At 37.9% G+C, this 24208-nt stretch overlaps 1 protein-coding gene across 5 annotated transcripts in view; it reads right to left on the bottom strand.

Annotated features, from left to right (window-relative positions):
* The window catches only part of tjp2a (tight junction protein 2a (zona occludens 2)), an 87266-nt gene that overhangs the window by 18442 nt on the left and 44616 nt on the right, over positions 1-24208 (bottom strand). For all 5 annotated transcript variants that reach the window (XM_030148624.1, XM_030148625.1, XM_030148626.1 and 2 more), the window contains 10 exons: positions 16543-16667; positions 16358-16460; positions 13990-14719; positions 11938-12041; positions 9884-10037; positions 6644-6755; positions 3450-3580; positions 3293-3374; positions 3028-3178; positions 2055-2163 (listed from right to left, as the gene is read on the bottom strand). In XM_030148624.1, coding sequence (XP_030004484.1) covers positions 2055-2163; positions 3028-3178; positions 3293-3374; positions 3450-3580; positions 6644-6755; positions 9884-10037; positions 11938-12041; positions 13990-14719; positions 16358-16460; positions 16543-16667 — 1801 coding nt within the window. The remainder of the gene's footprint in view (positions 1-2054; positions 2164-3027; positions 3179-3292; positions 3375-3449; positions 3581-6643; positions 6756-9883; positions 10038-11937; positions 12042-13989; positions 14720-16357; positions 16461-16542; positions 16668-24208) is intronic.

Below are 24208 nucleotides of genomic sequence, written 5' to 3'. Positions count from 1 at the left end.
CCATAAAAATATAACACTAAAACAGTCTCCAGTGTCCCTGTACGTCAGCGTCATGTTCTATGTGGATCAGAACCAGCTGAATGTGTGAGTTTGTCAGGTTCTGTTCTGTGTTCCAGTCCTGGTTCTGGTCTATGTTCCACTCCTGGTTCTGTTCTGTGTTCCAGTCCTGGTTCTGTTCTCTGTTCCAGTCCTGGTTCTGGTCTATGTTCCAGTCCTGGTTCTGTTCTATGTTCCAGTCCTGGTTCTGTTCTGAGTTCCAGTCCTGGTTCTGTTCTATGTTCCAGTCCTGGTTCTGTTCTGTGTTCCAGTCCTGGTTCTGGTCTATGTTCCACTCCTGGTTCTGTTCTGTGTTCCAGTCCTGGTTCTGTTCTGTGTTCCAGTCCTGGTTCTGTTCTCTGTTCCAGTCCTGGTTCTGTTCTATGTTCCAGTCCTGGTTCTGTTCTGAGTTCCAGTCCTGGTTCTGTTCTATGTTCCAGTCCTGGTTCTGTTCTGTGTTCCAGTCCTGGTTCTGGTCTATGTTCCACTCCTGGTTCTGTTCTGTGTTCCAGTCCTGGTTCTGTTCTGTGTTCCAGTCCTGGTTCTGTTCTCTGTTCCAGTCCTGGTTCTGTTCTATGTTCCAGTCCTGGTTCTGTTCTGAGTTCCAGTCCTGGTTCTGTTCTATGTTCCAGTCCTGGTTCTGTTCTGAGTTCCAGTCCTGGTTCTGGTCTATGTTCCAGTCCTGGTTCTGGTCTATGTTCCAGTCCTGTGGTCTGGATGCAGATCAATCTAACTATAGAAGTGGGCGGGACTTTCACTGGAGGAGAACTGAACTCATCCAATCACAGTCCATATCTGACTTCTATCAGTGATCAATAGGAACTAGACTGATATCTGGAACTATTTACATGTTCTAAACCATCAACATATGGACCAGTAGAAGGAAAGGAACATTTTTAATATTTCAAAAATTTGTCAAAGATTTAAATAATATAAATTTCTGAAAACTGTGAGAAAACAGACTTATCCCAAGGAAGACACATAAAAAATGTAAATGAATCGACCTTTATTGTCAGAGAAGAGGATTGCTGAAATCTAAACATTGGTGACCTTGGCTTTAACCCTTCAAGTCAGTGGTGTCCAACCTTTTTTCTACTCGTGACCCCATTTTAACATCACAAATTTCTGGTGACCCCAGACATTCAAAACGGGGACATTTTTCTTTTTGCTCAAATTAATTTGTTTTTGATCATGTCATAGTTTGCTATACTATTTTGCAAATACAGGTTAATTTTAGAGGACATTTAGTCTATATAATGTATATTATTTTGGACAGAGGCAGTAAATCCAGGTGTAGATTACTGCACAAAGGGAGAATTTTCTTTTCCTTGGTCAGGATATGTACAGTCAGTCCAGCTTTACAAGGCTGACAATTAATACTGAACAAACAAGAACTCAAACTCTGAATTATGAAAGAGCTGCAGCATCTGAAACTGACCACAATGAACATTTGACAGATAAACAGAACCACAGTGCTGCAGTTTCACACTCACAGTTTGTCTGTTATGTATGTGATTGTCTCTGTCAACTCACCATATATTTTTTATTGGTAAGCTTTTATTTTTATATTTTATCAATTACTAGAAATTTCAGGTGACCTCATGTGGGGTCTCGACCCCAAGGCTAAAAAAAACACTGCTTCAAGGTCACTAAAGGTCAAAGGTCATGGACCCAAATCAAAGTCCATATATGACTTCTATCAGTGATCAATAGTAACTATACTGATATCTGTAACCATTTATATGTTATAAACCATCAAAATATTGACCATTAGAAGGAAAGGAACATTTGTAATACTCCCAAAAAATTGTCAAAAATGCAAAAATCTAAATTACTCAAAACTACATTGTCCCAAAGAAGATACATATAAAATCTGAAATTAATTCAACCAGTAGTTTCATCAGAGAAGATGTTTGAAGAATTGCTAACAAAGCCTTTCGGTTGGTGAAATAAAAACACAGATAATTAATTTATCTGAGCTCGTGCTGGTTAATAAAATGCTTGTATTCCTTCGTTACCTTCAGGTTTGCTCTGAGCTAAAATGGTGACCTCTTCTCCTTTAGGAATCTCCAGCAGGTAAAGGACGGCGTCTTCACGGACCATCCCTCTGAAGTCCATGTTGTTCACCTGAGACACAAACAAACAAACAAACGACAAAAAGATGATCATACTTACAGACGTTTCTAAACAGAAATAACTGTCTTATGAAGGACAGTAAGAGAAAAAGATGTCATTTAAAAGGTCATATCATTTTTTATGACCTAGCATAAAAAATAATAATAATGTATATGAACCAATGTTGGTGTTAATCACTGACAAATGCCAGGATGAAAAAATCTAAAAGTAATCCAATTTTTATGTAGTATATTGAGAAAAAAAAATGTGTTTTTATTTTTTGCATGAAAAAATATGGTTTCTTTACATTAGTGTTTGGTATTTTACTTTATGGCTCAAGTTTATGAAATACTACACATACATAAAAAAGTTTTTAAAAAAAATAAGCTGTAAAAAAAATGCTGCCATTACTACCACACTGTGCAGATTATGCACTTCAGGTGATTAGAAGAATCTCTATGGGTACGATAAAGGAGGGTTATAGATGATCCTTTACACCACTAATTTATTCTTATTCTATTTTTACCTCTTATTTATTTAAATGTGATTGAAGTAGACTTAGATAAAAGAGAAACAGTATCAGAATTCTCTTTGTTTAGTAAATTGACAATAAAACATCTCTGAATCTTGGTGTAAGTGTCAAACACATCCTGAACTAATAGTGTTCACATGTACCAGCTACAATATATGGACAAAAGTATTGGGACACGTTGAGTTCAGGTATGTCTTATTTCTTTTGTGCCCCCTCTACTGACTAAGGAAATATGAGAATATAAGTATATTTCCTTTTTTTCTTAATGATTCTTAATGTTGATGCGTCCCAATACTTTTGTCCATATAGTTTACATGTGGATTAAGGCTGTGGTGGATCCAGACCTTCATGATCTGGTCTCCAGTTCTCAGGCCCTCCTGCTCAGCAGCACTGTCCTCCTGAACGCCGGCGATGAAGATGCCCACGTCGTTTCCTCCCGCCAGCCTCAGACCCACACTGTCACCTTTCTGGAACCGGACCATGACGGTGTTGGGCCTGTGAGGACGTTCATCACCGAAAAAAACAAAAAAACAGGAAAAGATGGAACATTTTAGTCTCATTCAACCTGAGGTGGTGAAACAGACGAGCCTCTGAGGAACTGCATCTGACCCGTAGATGTCCTGGTCCTCCGCGCTGGGTTTCAGAGGGACTTTAGGAGGAGCGTGAACCTTCGTTGCCACAGCGACCGGAACTGCAACACAAACAACACGTTAACATCATCACAGAGTCAGAGGCGCCGTCGACTAAATGATAAAAAGCCGTTTACCTGGGGGTGTTTCTGCTCGTGGCTCCTCCCTCTCTGTCTGCAAAGGGGGCGTGTCTTCCACGGCTCTGTCAGGTGCTCTGAATGGCGTTGCCATGGCGCCCATTTTGGCCAGTCTGTTGGGCGGGTCCTCTCTGACGTAACACGACAACACTAAGTTTTTAACAGTTTACAGCGGACGCTAATTCTTTATTTCAAGGTTGTTGTTTTGTTTTTTTTTTACCTACATTTAGAATGTCATTTTCAGAGTTGATGAAAGAATAATTAAAGACAACCGAGGGTCAAAGTGTCTTCGTTTATTTATTTTTTTACTGTTGGGTGATTTAATACAAACTAGATGCATATTAACCCTTTCATGCATGAATTATGAGAGCCTTAATCTAGATTTTTTTTTCCCTTAGTGTTTTTATTCCTCTTTAGGCACAAAAATAAAACAATGTGATTGAAATTTTTTATGAACCTATTTTTCATGGAGTGACAAAAAAGTCCATTCAGCTGGACACCATGCATTTTTTTTTTTTTTTTTTTTAATTGAACCTTTATTTAACCAGGTAAGTTAGTTGAGAACTGATTCTCATTTACAATAATTCGGCCAAGAGACAGCACCCAAACAGAAGGAGTAGCAGCACAGGCTGCATGTACGAACAACAGAACAGATTAAAAATTACATTTTTGAAGCAAAGAAACATGCATTTACTGATATACTGTGAGAAAACTATGAATTCAAAACATTTTGAATGCTGCTAATCTGATGTTTTCTCACATTTTAACATAATGTAATACTAGTTATTACTCACTCAGATAATATGCAAAAAAAAAAAAAAACACCTTCTGGTTTAGCAAAAAAAAAACTGTTAATTACAGTCAAATAACAATTAGCAATTGGTTTACACTCAAATATGTTACTGCAGATCAGGCTTATCAAGAACAGGAACGTCAGAGTAATGGTATGAATTGCAGTGTATGGGATGATGCCTAAGTGCCCACTGTGTCAGTTGATATGCCAGTAAAACAACAAAACCATGAATATACAAGAGAACAGCTGGAGAATAGCTGTCCGCTATAGTGACCACTATGCATGAAAGGGTTAAAAAACATCAGTTTGAGGTTTTAAATGGTCATAAATCAGACACAAAACACAAAATCACCATCATTTGTTCCTGTTAATGCGCATCTTTATTTCTCAGCTAAAACTCCTCATCCCCATTGAGTCTTAATCATCAAAATAAAACCAACAAAACCGTATCTTTCAAGACATATCAATTAAATCACTAAATCCATGCGTTTTCATCATATAAAAGCAAATATACTTAATGATCTGATGTTGAATGTAATAGAAAGACTAAAGCTTCATGAAGCATAAATCAATATAATCCTGCATTATCCTGATTTTTCTGCTGTATTTAATACTAACACCACAGCCATAATAACAATAACAGCCCCTGCGGAGATTCTTCTTCTTTGGTTTTAACCCTTGAGCATCCCTCTAATTTACCCTCCAGCCAAAAGTATATGCAAAAAAAAAAAAAAAAAAAAACCCTGCTATAAAATCATCATATCAGTAGTTTTTCTGTATAAATCTCTTAGAACATGTCAGCTCTGCTCAAAATTAACAAATGTTTAATCATTTTCAGTATTTTAACCCTTTAAATGTCAGTTTTAATACACAATGAAAAAAAACAACAACAAAAAAATAGTTTTTTAATACAATGAATGGGGGGTGGCATTGATGGTGATTAAAGTCTCGGATTTGTCAAAAAGTAGCAACAATGATTTCATTGCATCAATATATTTATGTGAGATTAAAAAATATGATTTCAATCTAAGTCAAAGGGTAATTTTTTTTTTTTTTTTTACAAGGGTCCTGTATTGGACAAAAACTACAAATACAATGAAATCAATGAATGAAAAGACTGATATAAAACAATGACACACCCCTCCAACATGTATTATATGGAAAATGTCTCCCATTTTGTGTTGTTTTTTAATAAAACAAGTAGCATCATGTGTTCAAACTGGCATTTAAAGGGTTAAAATCCTGAAAATGATTGAGCATTTGGTAGTTTTGATCAGAGCTGAGGTGGTTTGAGAGATTTATGCAGACAAAAATATCAATATATGATTATTTTAGAGCAGAGGATGTAAAAAGTGTCAGTGTAATATAATGGACCTGTAAGAAGAACTGACATTAGATTAAAAATATGTCAAAAAGGACACATTTAGCAGAAACTGATGCTACAAACTAACGAATATAATGATGAAATTGCTATAAAATCATCAAATATCAATATTTTTTCTGCATAAATCTCTCAAACCACTTCAGCTCAGCTCAAAACTACCAAATGTTCAATAATTTTCAGGATTTTAACTCTTTAAATGCATCATTGTTATTATGAAAAAAAAACACATAAAAATGAGAAATTCTTTATACAATGTCAACAAGTAGCAAGAACTGATTTCTTTGCATTAATATTGTTTGTGTGAGATAAAAAATATGTTTTCAATCTAAGTCAATCAGTTATTTTTTGCCATGAGGGTCCTGAAATGAAAAACAAACTACTAATGTAATGAAATCAGTGTTACTGATTATCTTTGACACGTCCCAGATGATCGAATCTACAAATTAAAATGACAAAGATGCACATGTGCAAACACTGCTATAAAAACCATATCAATATTTCGGTTTATTTTTCTGCATAAATCTCTTAAACTGTGTCAGCACTGCTCAAAATTATCAATGACACAACCCTCCACCATGAATTATATGGAAAACATATATGTTGTGTTGTTTTTTCTTAATAAAACAAATGACTTTGTGTATTAAAACTGGCATTTAAAGGGTTAAAATCCTGAAAATTATGGAACATTTGGTCATTTTGAAGTGGTTTAAGAGATTTATGGAGAAAAAAAATATTGATATGTGATGATTGTTTAGCAAAGGATGTAAAAAGTGTTAGTGGTGTTTTAATAGATGTGTCAGAATAACTGACATTAGATTAAAAATATGTCAAAAAAGAAACATTCATGTCATAAACTGTAACACAGACGTAATGATCAGCAAATCAATGATGAAAAATGACAAAAAACGATAGGGTTATTAGTTACAGTATGGATTCATGTAGATGTGCGTTTTCATGAACAGGTGATGGGACGCCGGGATGATTGACAGGTATCTGCATCCTACGGTGTCGGGTTACCTGGGCTTCTCTCGCAGCCTCTCATTGGACGAATGAGACGACAGGTCGGAGTGGTGTATTCGACGCTCGTCCTGCGGCGAGTACGAGCGGTAAGACTCGATCTCAGAGATATCTGCGGCAAACGAAGAATACAAATGAACACGGGAATCAAAACAACAGAAGAACAAACAAAAAACCATGAACTGACGATGATCAAGGATTTTTTTTTTTTTTCGCACAAATTCCAACAGGAGCTGGTTTCAATCAAGCAATTATTCAATCACATTTTATGTAATTTAGAGCTGGTCTATACGGCGGTGTATTAGGGTCACAGAAGAAAATAAAAACACTGGTCATCACGAGAATAAAGTCGTAAAATACTGAGATAAAACCTGTAATTTTATAGGAATAAAGTTGAATACAAAAAGAGTCATAAATTTACGAGAATAACATTGTAATATTTTGAAAATAATGTTGTAGTTTTAAAAAAAATCCATAATTTAATTAAAATAATGCCGTAAAATACTGTTTTTCATGAAGATACGAAGTCTATATAGGAAGAAAATATCACCACCTTAATAATGATCATAATAATAATAATAATAATAATAATAGACCATGTGTTATCTGCTGTATACCTTGTTTATATATATTGCATTATATAAGTATAAGTAAAGGTAGAGCATCTTTAATGGGCTCTGGTGGACCTGGGTGTAAGAGACAAGCTGACGGTTTGGATGAAAGTGTGAATATTTGTTGCTTTTTTTTTTGCTCTAAAACAGGGGCGTCAAACTCATTTTCTTCCGGGGGCCACATTCAGCTAAATTTAATCTGAAGTGGGCCAGACCAGTCAAATAATAGCATGGTAGGCAATAAACAATGACAACTCCGAATTGTTTGTGCAAAAAATAACATTCAATTATGGCAATATTTACATTTACAAACTATCCAAACCAAAAGGATGTGAATAACCTGAAAAAAATGAAATTTGTTAAGACATGTGCATTACAGATCTGATCTACAAAGGCACAAAACATTGAAAAACAGGCAGAATATTGTTAAAATTGTGCTTAATTTTCTTTAGACATTTCAGGTTGTTTATATTTGTTCAGGTTATTCACATTTTTTTGTTAAAGGATAGTTTGCTCATGTAAATATTTTCATAATTTAATGTTTTTTTGCACTAAATCAAAGAGAAAAAATTGGTGTTGTCATTATTTGTAGGTTATTATGTTTTTTTTTTGAGTTTGATGCCCTAACTTGCACTTTGCTAATTCATCCCGCGGGCCGGATTGGACCCTTTGGCGGGCCGGATTTGGCCCCCGGGCTGCATGTTTGACACCTATGCTCTAAAATATCTAAATATACTCCGGTTTTGGGTTCTTTTTGTTCTAAACAAGGTGAAACTCTAGGTCTTTTCCACTATTTTGACTGAATTACAGTAATAATCAATAGTTGCAGCTTTGATCAACAGCATATTTTCATGCTAGTTTAGCGTTGTGGTTAAAAAGGCGACGGTGTTGCAGAGGGAGGACCAAAGCGAGTGCATTCCAGGTGATTCAGGTCCGTTTACAGGGGGTAGCAGACGGCGGTGGTGGCGGTGCCAACCTTAACATAATGAAATTCTGTCATATCCAATAGCAGGATTACGACGGCGGATTAGATCACCCTGCCAGAGGCCACTGAGCACTTTCACACATGCAGACACACAACAAACACACAGCACACACTCCCAAAACCAGACAAAGTGGGTCACAGGTCTTCAGGCTACCCCCCCCTCCCATGGTCAGTGAACAGTCCACTCACACCACTCATCTGGATCGGTCTGAACCAATCACAGAGCCCCGTCTGGTCATGTGACACTAAAACCAGGTATAAAAGTGAAGGTGGTGGAATAATGGAGCGTCGACGCAGTGTGTGTTGAGTTCATGGTGTTTATGGTTGGGTTTAGGTGTGAATACAGAGGAACCTGGCAGTACCACAAACTGACTGAACCAGACTTTAGGTCTGGAAATGGGACTAAATCTGCAGATAGAGGAGGAGGAGGAGGAGGAAGATGAGGAGGAGGAGGAGGAGGAAGATGAGGAGGAGGAGGAGGAGGTCTGGACCAGGGAATTAAAGAGAGTGTTTCAAAGTGGACAGAGGAAAATTCATCCAGACAAATGAAGTTCAGGTCGAACAGTTGTTTTATTTAATGACTACGGTTCTGGAGTATTTAGGAAACTTTTAGAAAACCAGAACAAAGTAGATTTCTCTGGAAAGGTTCAAAATGAAAAACCAGTAAAAGTGTGGACAGTGAGGAAAGAAAGAAGTGATTAAGTGGAGAGAGAGAAAACACCAGAAAATCCTCCTCCTCCTCCTCACACAGATTGTTTTAAGGCAAATAAGTTAATAAACCAGTTTATTTGTTTTTATCATTGTTATTCTATTTTAAAAACCCTTAAAAAAGGATTTTTGGGGGATTTTTGGGTATTTTTTTTTGTGATTTTTTTTTGGGGGGGGGGGCGGATTTTGGGTTGGGTTTTTTGGGTGATTTTTGGGTGTTTTTTGTGATTATTGTGTGGGTTTTTTGTGATTTTTTTGGGGGGGTGATTGGGGGGGTTGGTGATTTTTCGGTGATTATTGGGTGTTTTTTGTGATTTTTTTGTGATTATTTGGTGATTATAGGGTGTTTTTTGGGTGATTATTGGGTGGGGTTTTTTGGTGATTTTTCGTTGATTATTGGGTGTTTATTTTGGTGATTTTCAGGTGTTTTTTTGTTATTTTTGGGCGGTGTTTTGTGTGATTATTGGGCGTTTTTTGGTGGTTTGGTGTAATCTTGGGGTGTTTTTTTTGTTGATTTTTGAGTGGTTTTTAGGTTATTTTTGGGTGTTTTTTTGTGTGATTAGTGGGCGTTTTTTGATGGTTTTGGTGTAATTTTGTGATGGTTTTTGGCAGATTTTTGAATGGTTTTTAGGGGCTGGAAGAGATTTATTATATTTCAGTTAATTTCAATGTGGAAAATTGATTTGTAAAACGAGTACATCGCAAAATTGGTACTGCGAGGTTCCACCGTATAATCAAATAATAATAGTGAAAGCTGATGAGAGTAAAGCCTTTATTGTACGATGGAGTTTATCACATGTTCACGGATCAACACAAAGCAACAACATCAACACCAGCGGGTCCACAGAGGAGTGGCGGCCGACTCGTACATGTGGCGTCGGGTTTGCGGTTACACCGGGTACGACCGGCTGCTTTTCAGTTTGGAGAGTCTCTCACCATCGAGCTCCGAGTCGCTGTCGACCATGGGCGGGACCCGGATGAGGATCTGCCGCCGGTCCCTCTGAACCACCAGCTGCAGCTTCCCACGGGACTTCTCGATCAGCTTCCCGGCGTCGGTCAGCGACAGGTTCTCCGTCACGGTGCCGTTAATCTGATGGAAGAGATTAAAGGAGGTGAACGACAGGACGCAAAATGGAATCAGTTTAACACTCGGCTACACCTGCTTTTTAATTTTACCTCGTGTAGATCCTTTATTACCTGAATATGTCCTTTTATGTTGTATATATTTCTTTAATCTGTAGTATAGAGTTAGCTTTTTGTGAATTTTAGTAGTAATTAATAGTATTTTAGTAGTATTTGTATATTTTCATATTTTATCATCATAGTTTTTGTATATTGTCAATATTTTTCAGTACATATTTTCTATATAATTTGTGGTGATATTTTTAGTTTTGATTTTTTTTTGCACTTGAAGCGTTTGCTGCTAAACTTATTTTCATTGCTCCTTTAACAGTGACAATAAAGTTCTATTCTATTTTATTACGTTGCATTCTATTCTGTTCTGTTCCATTCTATTGTATTCTATTCTGTGTTGTATTCTCTTCTCTTCTGTTCTATTCTATTGTATTCTGTTCTATTCAATTATTTTCTTTTCTTTACTATTCTGTTCTATTCTATTATCTTCTTTTCTATTCTATTCTGTTCTGTTCTATTCTGTTCCATTCTATTCTATTCTATTTTGTTCTATTTCATTCTCTGTTCTGTTGTATTCTGCTCTGGTCTATTCTACTCAGTTATCGTCTATTCTATTCTGTTCTATTCTATTCAATTATCTTCTGTTCTGTTCTATTCTATTCTGTTCTATTGTATTCTATTCTATTTGTTCTATTTTATTCTATTCTGTTTTCTATTTAATTCTGTTCTATTCTATTGTATTGTATTGTATTCTATTCTGTTTTGTTCTATTTTATTCTGTTCTGTTCTATTCTACTCAGTTATCGTCTATTCTGTTCTATTCTATTCTATTCTATTCTATTATCTTCTGTTCTATTCTGTTCTATTGTATTCTATTCTATTTGTTCTATTTTATTCTGTTCTGTTCTATTCTATTGTGCTTTAGTCAGCTCTTCATCAGTGTGGTCAGACAAAAACTGCTCAACATGTTTTAATGTGATTAAACGTCATCCTTGGGGCTTATGTAATGTGTTCACTGAGGCTCATGCACACAATCATCAGCTCATCACTGACATTAGTTCACAGATGGACTCTGACGGATGCATTTCACTAAAACCTTAAAGTGTTACAAACGGAAAAAAGATGGAATATTTGCAAAAGTTAAAATTTATAGATCTGATTTCCTGCAGCTTCTAATTATATTACATGGACAAAAGTATGTGGACATGTTGAATCCAGGTGTTTTTTTTCTAACAGGGGTCTGGGATACAAAACAATAATGACTAATGTCAGAATATAGTTTTATATTATGGGATAGATATCATTGCATTGGAAAGGGAAATATTGATGTTTTTATCTCAGATCCTCATGAACAGGACATCTGACAGCTGTAGACATGATGTGTCCCAATATTTATGTCCATATAGTTTATAAACATCAATATTTCCCTTTAAGTTTAATGCTAGATTTTTCTTTCTTAGATGTGATGAAAGTAGATGGTTAGTTCTGGTAGAAAATTATTATTTACAGTCAGAACACAAATTTAGAAGAAGAACATTTAAAATCATAGTCATGGGTTAAAAACAAATCAATGTTGAGAGAAATGAAGTAAAAACCATCTCAGAGTCATTTTGGAAACAGATAACCATTTAAACCAAACTAACCAATGCAATGATATTTATCCCATAATATAAAACTATATTCTGACATTAGTCATTATTGTTTTGTATCCCAGACCCCTGTTAGAAAACAAACACCTGGATTCATCGTGTCCACATACTTTTGTCCACATATTCACTGTGGAACCTGCTGTGACTCTGGTGGATGTACAGACTGTGCAGATGCTGGAGGTTCTGGTTCTGGTTGTGGTTCTGTACCTTCAGGATGATGTCTCCCTCCTGCAGGTTTCCGTCTTTGCTGGCCAGGCCGGTGCTGGTCATCTCCTTGATGAAGAGCTGACTGCCCAGACGGAGACCGTACTCTGGAAGAAACAGACGACATGTCACCGTAAAGACCCGTCAAAGTTCACGTCAGTCAGGAACATCTGTTACAGTCATTCTGTCCATCAGAGTTAATATTTAGTTTAACATTCAGCAATTACGCTTTTAGTTCTATATCTCAACCATGACTCTGTATGGAGTCTTATATTATATACTAGTGCGTTGACCCATGGGAAACCATGGGATCTAGATGTGGTAGTTTAGATGCTGACTTTGGGGAAAAGATGTTAGTTTATATAAGTACTGACATAAAAGTTATTTGGTAAATCATTCTTTAAAATTTTAATGGCAATTAATATATTAATACTGGTACCCAGGGACTGAAGTTTGTAAATGCATCGTTCCTGTTTTTAACTTCATTTCCCATCATGCAGTGTGGTGCTGTGCTTCCTGTCAACCATCATGGCCATAGCAACGTGATTGTAAGGATACTGTATTCAAAATGGCTAATACCTCCCAAAATATTGGTCCTATCAACTTGCTGTTTTTGTTAGTCTGTTCATTGACCATAAATGTGTCGTTCCTGTTTTTAACTTCATTTCCCATCATGCAAGGCTGACAGAACGTGCAAGGCTGCTTCCTGTTCCTCCCCCTGGAAAATGCTTTGTAATGTAAATTAAATCAGTCCCTCCTGACTTTAAAAAAAGGAATTTAAGAAAAAAATGATATTTAATGTGGAGACGGGACAATTCCTCAACTGTAAGAACCAAAGTGGCCAGTTAAAAACATCTTAATTTCTCATAACTGTGCAGATACACACACAGACACATGAGACCTTCCAGTATTAGAATACAGATGAGCAGGATGTCTTCAACCCACATGACGTCAGTCTGACTGGAGTTTAACCAATGTTGAAAACACTGACCTCATGTGTTGACATGAGCCTCTTTTCCACCACAGGAACTTTACCAGGAACTTTGAAAAACCTTGACATGTTTCCACTAAATCAGGGGTGTGAACATACAGCCTGTGGGCCAGAACCAGCCCCCAAAGGGTCCAATCTGGCTGTGGGATGAATTTATGAAATACAAAACTTACATTTCAGGGGCCACATGAAGCCATATTTTGGTCTCCAGTGGATCAGACCAGAAAAATACTATCACAATAATCTATAAATAATGACAACTCTAGATTTTTCCTCTGTTTTAGTGTGTTTAAAAAAAAAAAAGTAAAATTATATGAAAATATTTACATTTACAAACTATCCTTGCACAAAAAAATGTGAATAATCTGAACAAATATGAACCTGAAATGTCTTTAAAATGTGTAATTTTAACTATATTCTGCCTGTTACTAAATATTTTGTATATTTATACATCCTGTGTAATATACAAGTTGTAATGCCCATGTGTAAATGACAAACTGAAGAAGATTAATGTTAAAATTGCACTTTCAGGTTGATCATGTTATTCACATCATTGAAAGGATAGTTTGTAGATGTGAACATTGTCATTATGTAATTTTTACTTTTTTCACTGTTATTGTCTGACTTTAGATCATACTGGGCTGAATGTGGCCCATCAACTAAAAGTACTTGATAAAAAAAGAAAAAAAAAATGTTCCCTGGACTACAGTGGGTGAATGTAAGTGCGGAATGAGGCAAGTGTGCTCCACCAATCAATGTTCTTCAGCACAAAGCCCCGCCCCCAAGAATTGCAGGAAACTTGAAAAGTCCCGCCCCCTCCCATGAACTTTTTACAGGGAAACTTCAAAGGTTTTCAAAGTTCCTGTGGTGGAAAAACAGTGAATGTCTGTCATGAGGAAATGTGTTTTAGAAGTTACTGCCTTAATTGTGAGTGGTTAAAATGTGCAGTGGGAGGAGCCACAGCCCCCAGTGGGAGGAGCCACAGCCCCTAGTGGTTAAAATGTGCAGGGGGAGGAATCAGAGGACCCCAGTAGGACCTGGTACAGTTCTGGTTCTGGTCTCACCTTCGTTGGGCCGGTTCTTCAGCAGCAGCACGTTGAGTGGTTTCTCCAGCGGCTCCTGGTCCCGGGCTGGGCGGGGCAGGGGGATGGGCACAGCGGCAGGTGATGGCGAGCGGTCCAGGCGGTCCCTGCTCCCGCTCCTCCTCATTGGTTCTTCGTATTTGCGCGGGTCGCTGGGGATACGTCCGCGTCCCGGGCTGTCGCGTCGGTAGCGCAGGTCTGGGCTGTTGGCTCGGTCCAGAGGACGCTCGGCGCGGTAGTGGCGGTCCGGGCTGTAGTCGCGGTCCAGGGCTCGTTCACTGCGGTAGCGCCGGTCGGGGCTGTGGTCCCGGTACCTCCTGTCTGGGCTGTATTCGCGGTCCAGCATGTGCTCGCTCCGGTAGCGGCGGTCCGGGCTGCGCTCCCGGTCCAAAGTGCGCCCTCTGCTGCCGTCCCTCCTGTACTGGCGGTCCGGGCTCAGGTCTCTTTCGGCGCTCCGGCCTCGTTCTCGCCGGTCGTAGTCTCGGTCGTAGTCTCGCTCACGGGTGTGATATCCAGAATCCATGTAGCCCCCCCCGCCTCGATCCCGCTCCAGGCTGTGGTCCCGCCCCCCTCCACTGCGGCCGCTGTACACGCTGCGGCGGTCCTGCTCATAGTTGTAGTCGTCATTGTAGTCGTTGTTGAAGACTCTGTCGTCAGGGGACGGCGGGCGGTTCAGGAGGTTGACGGGCACCTTCCTGGGCCTCTTGACCGTCTGTCAATACATGAGGCAGCACGTTTTAGCACAAGGTCAAAGGTCATGAACACAAAACCACACTGACCCGACTTCCACCAACTCAGTTCCAGAGGCGGTTCTGAACCAGCACCTCATATGGAACCAGTTCAACAGGAAACAAAACAGCAGAGGAGGAAAACTGATCCCAGAACAGCAGCAAAACTTTACTCCATGTTCCAGTCCTGTGGTCTGGATGCACATCAATCTAACTATAGAAGTGGGCGGGACTTTCACTGGAGGAGAATTCAGCGCATCCAATCAAAGTCCATATATGACTTCTATCAGTGATCAATAGTAACTATATTGATATCTGTACATGTTATAAACCATCAAAATATGGACCATTAGAAGGACACATTCTGAATATTTCAAAGATTTTCCAAACATTCCAAAATCAAAATTTCTCAAAACAATGAAAAAACTTTGTAGACATTATCCCAAGGAAGATGCATAAAAAACTGAAATGAATCTGACCAGTAGTTTCAGAGAAGAAGATTGTTGAAATGTAGACAGTTGTGACCTTGAGTTTGACCCATTCAAGGTCAAAAGTCATGGACCCAATTGACATATATGACTTCTATCAGTGATCAACAGGAAATATATTGATATTTCTAACCATTTACATGTTATGAACCACCAAATATGGACCATTGTAAGGCACTTTTTTTTTAATAATTCATGAAAGAAATATTTGCAAAAGCCTAAATTTGTCAAAACTGTGATCAACCTTTGTCAACATTGTCCCAAGGAAGATAAATAAATATTTTATATGAATCTGACCGGTAGTTTTGTCAAAGAAGATGTTTAAATAAATTGCTAATGCATACTGAAACTTGGTTGGTTGTAATCGTTGCGACGCTGCAGATGTAAAGACAGACATGAGGTTTTAACTGCACACCATCAAAAACCAACTGCAACAAGTGTTCAGAGAATGTAAACCTCCGTCAAGCACCCCAAACGGTGTGCATGTGTGGATCGACTATTTCTTTTGAAATTAAACAGTTTCCAGGTTGTTCCACACAGCAGAAAAAGTTGAAGCTTGGTACCAGTCGTGTATGTCAAATTATATTCAATTCCAATCAAAATTTGTTGAGTTCTAATTTTAAATGTGTGGTAAATGGGATTTTCAATGTTAAATGTAAATGTCCACAGAGTCCATATTCCACAGTGGATGTGGACAATTTTGTGCCAGATACAAGATATTGTTCTAAGCTATGGGTGGATCAAATTGGAGGCTAATCAAAGTCGTTTGGAATTTTTGATGAATTTTCGAAAATTGCTCAATGATGAGAGATAGGAAAATTGTAGATTTTGTGACCTTGCTGTGACCTTGAACTTTGACCTACTTGGCCCAAAATTTAATGGGTTGGTCCCAGGGCCTAGGCCTATCTGTGGGGAAGATTTGGTAAAGATGGTTAGAATAGTTTTCCCATAAAGTTGCTAACAAACAAACAAACATGCAAACAAACAAACACACAAAGCAAAGTGATCACAATACCTCCTGGCGGAGGTAATAATCTGAATTTCTCAAAACTGTGAACTTTGTAAACACTGTCCAAAGGAAGATACATCTAAAATCTGACATTGATCCTCAGAGGGCCCGGGGGCTTTACTCACTATTTTGGCCACTTTGCCGCACTTCCTGAGGGTCTGGACGGCGAAGGAGTGGACGACTCCGTCCATGGGGATGGCGTTGACCTGCACCACCCGGTCGTTCTCGCTGCACAAACACACGGACACGATGAGCACAAGAACAACAACCACGGCAACAGTGGGTGGAAAACCACACCCCCGACACTCACAACAGCAGGCCATCGGCAGGTCCACCCTGCAGGACGTCGGACACCACGATGGACGTCTCCCCGCTGTCCTCGTTGGGGTTGTCCCGCCCCCCCGACACCGCGATGCCAAAGCCCATCTTTGGATCCTGTGGAAAACGTTTACATGGAAACAAACAGATGAGAGAAGAAAAGCGAGAACCACACAATGTCCAAAAATGACACATTACAGCAGCATTGACTTCATGACTGACTCATCTGCATGTTCCCATCATGCACCCTGGTCACGGAATAATGTTAAACAGACTCTGAAACTACAAACATTCATCTGTGTTCATGAGTATAACAGTATTAAGGAGGATGCTGTGAAGGAGGAATGTATCTGTTCTTCAATGTCTCTGGTACTGGACTGGTACAAGACTGGTACAAGACTGGTACTGGATTGGTACTGGACTGGTACAAGGCTGGTACTGGACTGGTACAAAGGTGGTACTGGACTGGTACAAGGCTGGTACTGGACTGGTACAAAGCTGGTACTGGACTGGTACAAGGCTGGTACTGGACTGGTACAAGGCTAGTACTGGACTGGTACAAAGCTGGTAGTGGACTAGTACTTGACTGGTACTCTACTGGCACTGAACTAGGGCTGGACTGGTACTGACTTGGTACTGAACTGGTACTGAACTAGGGCTGGACTGGTACTGAACTAGGGCTGGACTGGTACTGAACTAGTACTGAGCTGGTGCTGAGCTAGAATTAGACTGGTACTGGGCTGGTACTTAATTAGGACAGGCTGGTACTGGGCTGGTATTGAACTGATACTGAACTAGAAAAGCGCTCAGAGCGCAGACCTCTGCCAAGGCAGATCAGTCCCACCCCCCCAGATCACCACCAAAATTTAATAATTTGTTTCTTGTGCCAGTATCAACATTTCCTGAAAATTTCATCAAAATCCGTCCATAACTTTGAGTTATCTTGCTAACAGACAAACAGACATAACCTCCGCCATTCCTCGGCGACTGAAACTAACTGAAACTGTATTGTGTGCTTATAAAACTAACTAAAACGTATAAAAATTATGGATAAAATTCCCTTAGTTTTCGTCTTTGTCAATGTCGGATTGAAATGAAATCAACTTATTTTGCTCAAGCAATTTTATCTGGTGACACCATATGACACTTCACGGTCCGTCACTTCTCATCACTTGTCGTTTAGAGTCGTCTTCTGGTCCCCACTCTACCTGGAACCATGGAGACTAAAGTTGGGAGGAAACAGTAGAGTCCTGTCTGGGATTTATTTGAATATGATGGTGAGAAAGACAAAAGATATTAAAAAAAAAAACTAAACTGATACTAAAACAAAACATTTAGAAAAAAACAAAAACTAATAAAAACTAGCAAACCTGCTCTAAAAACTAATTCAAAGTAACTGAATTAGAGAAAAAAAAAAAAAAAAGTCAAAACTAAATAAAACAAGTGTTCAGAGAATGCAAACCTCCGCCAAGCACCCTGGACAGTGTGCATGTGTGGATCGACTATTTCTTTTGAAATTAAACAGTTTCCAGGTTGTTCCATACAGCAGAAAAAGTTGAAGCTTTGTACCAGCCATGTGTCTGTCAAATTATATTCAATTCCAATCAGTATTTGTTGAGTTATAATGAAATAAATGGGATTTTCAATGTTAAATGTAAATGTCCACAGAGTCCACATTCCACAGTGGATGTGGACAATTTTGTGCCAGATACAAGATATTGTTATAAGCTACGGGTGGATCAAATTGGAGGCTAATCAAAGTCGTTTTGAAATTTTTATGAATTTTCAAAAATGGCTCAATGATGAGAGGTAGGAAAATTGTAGATTTTGTGACCTTGAACTCTGACCTACTTGGTCCAGAATTTAATGGGTTGGTCCCAGGTGCTAGGCCTATCTGTGGGGAAGATTTGGTAAAGATGGTTAGAATAGTTTTCCCATAAAGTTGGTAACAAACAAACAAACACACAAAGCAAAGTGATCACAATACCTCCTGGTGGAGATAACTATACTATAATGAAAAATCCAAAACTATTAGAACCTTGGTTCTGATATGAAAATTCTTCTTCAGATCTGGACCAAAATGGAGGTGAAGGACGTGGCGTTTGCTGTTGTCATTGTGTGTCATGTGAAGCCTGTTGTGTGTCGGTGTAATCTGTGCAGCGCGTGTGGACTCCCACTGTATTACCATGACTGCATGTGTATCGTCCACAGCGATTAAAGGGATTTTCACTGTGATTGTGATTACAGCTGCGGTACTGGACCCGTCTTAAGTCTCAGTGTGTTTGGAACGTGGCTGCGGACCCGTCTGTGTTTTAATATTTAAGACCTGGACGCTGCTGCACAAAGCGGCTCCTTCTATCGGTCTGGGTTCTCCTCTGGGAACCGTCGGAGAACGTTCGGTTGGAGCCCTGGACGGCGCTACCTGCCTCTGATCCACTTCACCCTGATGAGACTGGGTCAGAGATTTGATGACCCCTCCCTTTAAACCCGCCTCCATCTGTACTTAAAAAAATAACCCCATGCACTATTCAGCCCTGCGCTGTGGAGCAGATGGCATTAGAACAACACAAAGACACACAACAGACACACACACACACACACCGACCACAACAGACACAAAGACACACAAAAGAGACACACAACAAACACACACAAACACACAACAGAGACACACAAACAAACACAACTGAGACACAAACACACACAACTGAAATACACAAACACACACAACTGAGATACACAAACACACAAAACTGAGATACACAAACACACATCGACCACAACAGACACACACAAAGACACACAAGAGAGACACACAAAGACACACAAACACACACACTGACCACAACAGACACACACAAAGACACACAACAGACACACAAACACACATAACAGAGACACACAAGAGACACACAAAGACACACACAACAGACACACATGCACACACAACAGAGACACACAAACAACCACAACTGAGATACACACAGACAAACAACGACCACAACAGAGACACACAAGGACACACAACTGAGGTACACAAGACACACAACTAAAATACACAAAGACATACACCGGCTACAACAGACACACCAACCACAACTGAGACACACAAAAACATACAACAGAGACACACGAAGACACACGACTGAGACACACAAGGACACACAACTGAAATACACAAAGACACACACCGACCACAACAGACACACACAAAGACACATGACTGAGGTACACAAAGACACACAACAGAGACACACAAACACACACAACTGAGATACACACAGACACACAACGACCACAACAGAGACACACAAATATACACAACTGAGACACACAAAGACACACAACTGAAATACACAAAGACACACATCGGCCACAACAGACACACTGACCAAAACAGACACACAACAGAGACACACAGAGACACATACCGACTGTTTCTGTTGTGGTCAGTGTGTCTGTTGTGGCCGATGTGTGTCTTTGTGTATTTCAGTTGTGTGTTTTTGTGTGTGTCTGTTGTGGTCAGTGTGTGTGTTTATGTGTCTCTGTTGTGGTCGGTGTGTGTGTGTTTGTGTGTCTGTGTTGTGGTCAGTGTGTGTCTGTGTTGTGGTCAGTGTCTGTTGTGTGTCAGTGTGTGTCTGTGTTGTCAGTGTGTGTTTGTGAGTTCTAGTAGATCAGTTCCCTCCAGTTGAACTCATGGGTGTTAAATAAACTCTGGCCTGGTTCACGGTGCGTTCACTGGCAGGATGATGTGTTCACACTCACTCTGCATTTCCAAATATCTCTACTTTAAATAAACAGTTTCATAAACACTTTTATCAAATCGAGTTTTGATTTATGGCGTAAATTATGAAATCTGTCAAATATTTTGGATCAAACTCTGATAAAAACCAGATGCACAGATTAGAAATTATTCACAGATAGAGAAAGTGGTTCTGAGAAACTAAATATGAAACATTTCACTGGAACAAATCTGAGAAAAAAAAAAAAAGTGCATTTCATATTGTGGAGTGGTTCAGTGGAATAGAAGAAAATATAAAATACACCAAAAATATAAAATTTAAGATGTATAAAATCTTACTTTTCAACTAGGTTGTAAAAGAGTCAAATATCTTTTACTTGTTTATTCATTTGTGTTTTTAAATCTTTGTTTTTTCCCTTTTTATGTTTTTTTTTATTTTTTTTCCTCAATAGGATTTACAGTGTGGTAATACATGTGACCAGACCTAAGTTAAAAGGATGTGCTCATAAGTTTACAAATACATCACCTCTGTTCATAGTAATGCTTACTTCTGACTTTATTTATTTATTTATTTATTTATTTATTTATTTATTATTTTAATTATTATTACTTTTTAAGCCTAATGTATTTCATTTCTTTACAGGGTTATGGTTATTAAGTCAACCAACCTATTCTATATACAATCTTGTACAACAACTGTATTATATTACTGTGTATTGTTTTTTTTTTGTCAGATTGTAATTGAGGGTCATGTGATAACCTGTGCTTTTCAACAAAGAGGAAGTTACAGAATAAACAAACTTATTATCTAGAGTTACAATACCAATAAACAGGAGTCCAACAGTAATAGTTACTGATGGGATGTTATCATTTATTCTCCTTTTCAGTCATTTAATTACTGACCCATTCTTTTTTACAGACTGTTAACATTAGTCATATTAATTTGTCGTAGGACAATATAAGCTCACCTTCTTTATTCTGCATTTAGGACATAAAGTGTTGTTAAAGAGACATAATTAAATTGTTGAACACTGTGTGCCTTTTTTTTGTTTAACTTATTGCCTTCAATATTCTGGAGTATTCAGTTTAAAGTTGTAATTTTATAAAACTTTTTTTTTTTAATACTTTATTTTTGACAGATTTTACAATTACACTGGTCAACAACAAATTTATTGTTTAAGTTTTTTGAGCTGATTTAGGATAATTTTGGTGCTGAATCCAAAAATCACATTAATTTTGCTCAATCAGGTCAACTTTCTGAACTATGCTACATATTGGCTTTTTAACATTTTTGCTTACATTTATGGGCATTTTCACATCATATGATACAACATTCTTACATATTTCTTGCAATAAACAAGTTCTGAAGATTTTACTTTTGCCAATTTATGGTTAATGGTTTTTTTAATATTACAGGTGAATGAAATGGCTTCGACTAGAAGATCTTGCAAAAATAAGCCTGACGTATTCTGCTACATCTGCGGTGAATACACCATTGTACCTAACAGGAATCAAGTCACAAGTTTCATAAAGTGTGCTTACCAATCTGATTTTGGTATTAATTATTATATTTTGTGAGAAGATCAAATTTTTCAAAATCAAATTAGCAAAAAAACCTGACCTGATTGAGAAAAACAGATGTCATTTTTGGATTTAGCGGTGCAAAATGGTCCTAATTCAGTTGAAAAAACCTAGACAACTTGCAAAAAACATTTTTTTGTAACCCAGTGTAATTTCTAACAAATAAATGATGAAATGAAAATGCAAAGACACAACAAGAGCATCATCCACCTTCAAGTCTACAAATACAAGTCTTATAAAACTATATTTTATACCTACTTATGTTTTAAAGTAAGTTTATCATTAACATTTTAATATCTGGGAACAAGGTGGAATAAACAATGAGTAGAAGAATTACATATTTTAACACTAGAAAAGTTAACTAATGTGTAATACAGTGGGGGGGGGTTTATCTAAAGCAGATGATATTGAGGACTATTATGTTAAACATGCTTGAGTGATGTGAAGATCATACACAACTGTAGACATCGTACTATTTCATCATCGCCCTGTTTCTGAATTTTCCAAACTTCACACATTAACCCTTTAACCCTCAAGACATTATTTCAGTGAAACGAGCTGCTTGGATGATCAACAATAAAAGACAAATCATTTCTGAATTCTGACACTATTTACACACGTGATGTTTATCCATTTAAAAGGTGATTTTGTGAGTCAAGAAAGTTTCCACTGATAGAAAATAATCTAGTTTTGTAATAAAATGTTCAATGGACTGAATCTCTAGCTGCACATACAACATCACCAAAACAAAACTGGCCTTTACTCGATATATCGACCTCGAACAACAAGGTGTAAAAATCTTAAAGAAATTTAATATTTAACAATAAATATATCTCAAATTAATGATGTTCCGATCTGGATTTTCTTGCTTCGAATCAGATTTTGTTTCGGATTAGTTCTACTAATACCAATCTGATAACAAGTTTTAACAATGAAATTTTGATTCAAATCTGTAGTCATTATTTATAGGTTATTATACTATTATTTTACTGTAGATCCCAGTTGGGCTGAATGTGGAACCTGAACTAAAACAACTATGACTCCTTTGACTCTTAATAATTCTAGTATAATTTTTGCTCTTTCCAAATTCATTCTGTGGGACAAATTAGAACATTTGGTGGGCCGGTTTTGGTATGTTTGACACTGCTGTAGTGCGTCTATGGACAGGTTCCGTCCAGGTGTTATATGGGGGTGCGTTCCATGCCGTACGTTAGTGACGTGGGTTACTCACAGGTCAAAAGAATGTCACATTTATTTGCAGGGCGGGTCAGGTCAAATAATTCCACAAAAGCCCCACGGGTTGAAAAAAACCTGCGTCACGCATCACTGTTGGACCATAAAGTGAAAGTGAAACTTATAGATACTTTAATAATTCCTCTAATGGTGAGTTTCCTCTACATCAGGGGTCTCAAACTCATTTTCTTTCAGGATCCACATTCAGCCCGATTTGATCTGCAGTGGACCAGTAAAATAATAACATAATAACCTATAAATGACAACTCCAAATTTTTGTCTTGTTTTAGTGCAAAAAACCCCCATTAAATCATGAAAATACTCACTTTTCTAAAGTATCCAAACAATAAAGATATGAATAACCTGAAAAAACTGAAATTTTCTAAGAAAAATAAGTGCAATTTTAACAATATTCTGCCTCAGCTTATCATTTCTACATGTATATTATGGATCAGATCTACAAAGACACTAAACACTGAGGAACAGGCAGATAATAGTTCAAATTGTGCTTAATTTTCTTTAGACATTTCAGGTTGTTCATATTTGTTCAGGATAGATTGTTACAGGATAGTTTGTAAACGTAAATATTTTCATAATTTAATGTTATTTTTTGCACTAAAACAGACAAATATTTGAAGTTGTCATTGTTTAAAGGCATGGTATAAAATTATTTTTTTCACAACAAACTGAGAAGAAAATATGGAGTCTTTTTTTTTTTTTTGTAGGTTCTTCTGCTGTTATTATTTGACTGTAGATCATATTGGTCTGTATGTGGAACCTGAACTAAATGAGTTCCACAGCCTTGATTGTGGAATTTTTGCACTTTGCAGATTCATCCCACGAGCCAGATTGGAACCTTTGGTGGGCCGTATGTTTGAGACCCCTGCTCTAAGTGGTACTGGCTCGACTCAACTCAACTCGGCCTTTTTGCGTTTCCATTACAAAAAAGGACCTGGAATCTGGTACCTGGTACTAGTTTTTGGTATCACCTCCGCCGAGGTTCTAAGACTGGGGAACAGATACTAAAACATGACGTGTAAACACTGCAGACCACTGATTGGTCAGAGTCGTCTCTGTAACCCGCTGTTTTACAAAAAACAGA

The sequence above is a fragment of the Sphaeramia orbicularis genome, chromosome 12 (genome assembly GCF_902148855.1).
Source record: "Sphaeramia orbicularis chromosome 12, fSphaOr1.1, whole genome shotgun sequence".
Lineage (NCBI taxonomy): Eukaryota > Metazoa > Chordata > Actinopteri > Kurtiformes > Apogonidae > Sphaeramia > Sphaeramia orbicularis.
Note: the sequence above shows the minus strand (reverse complement) of the source record. Positions and strands in the feature narration are given on the sequence as shown.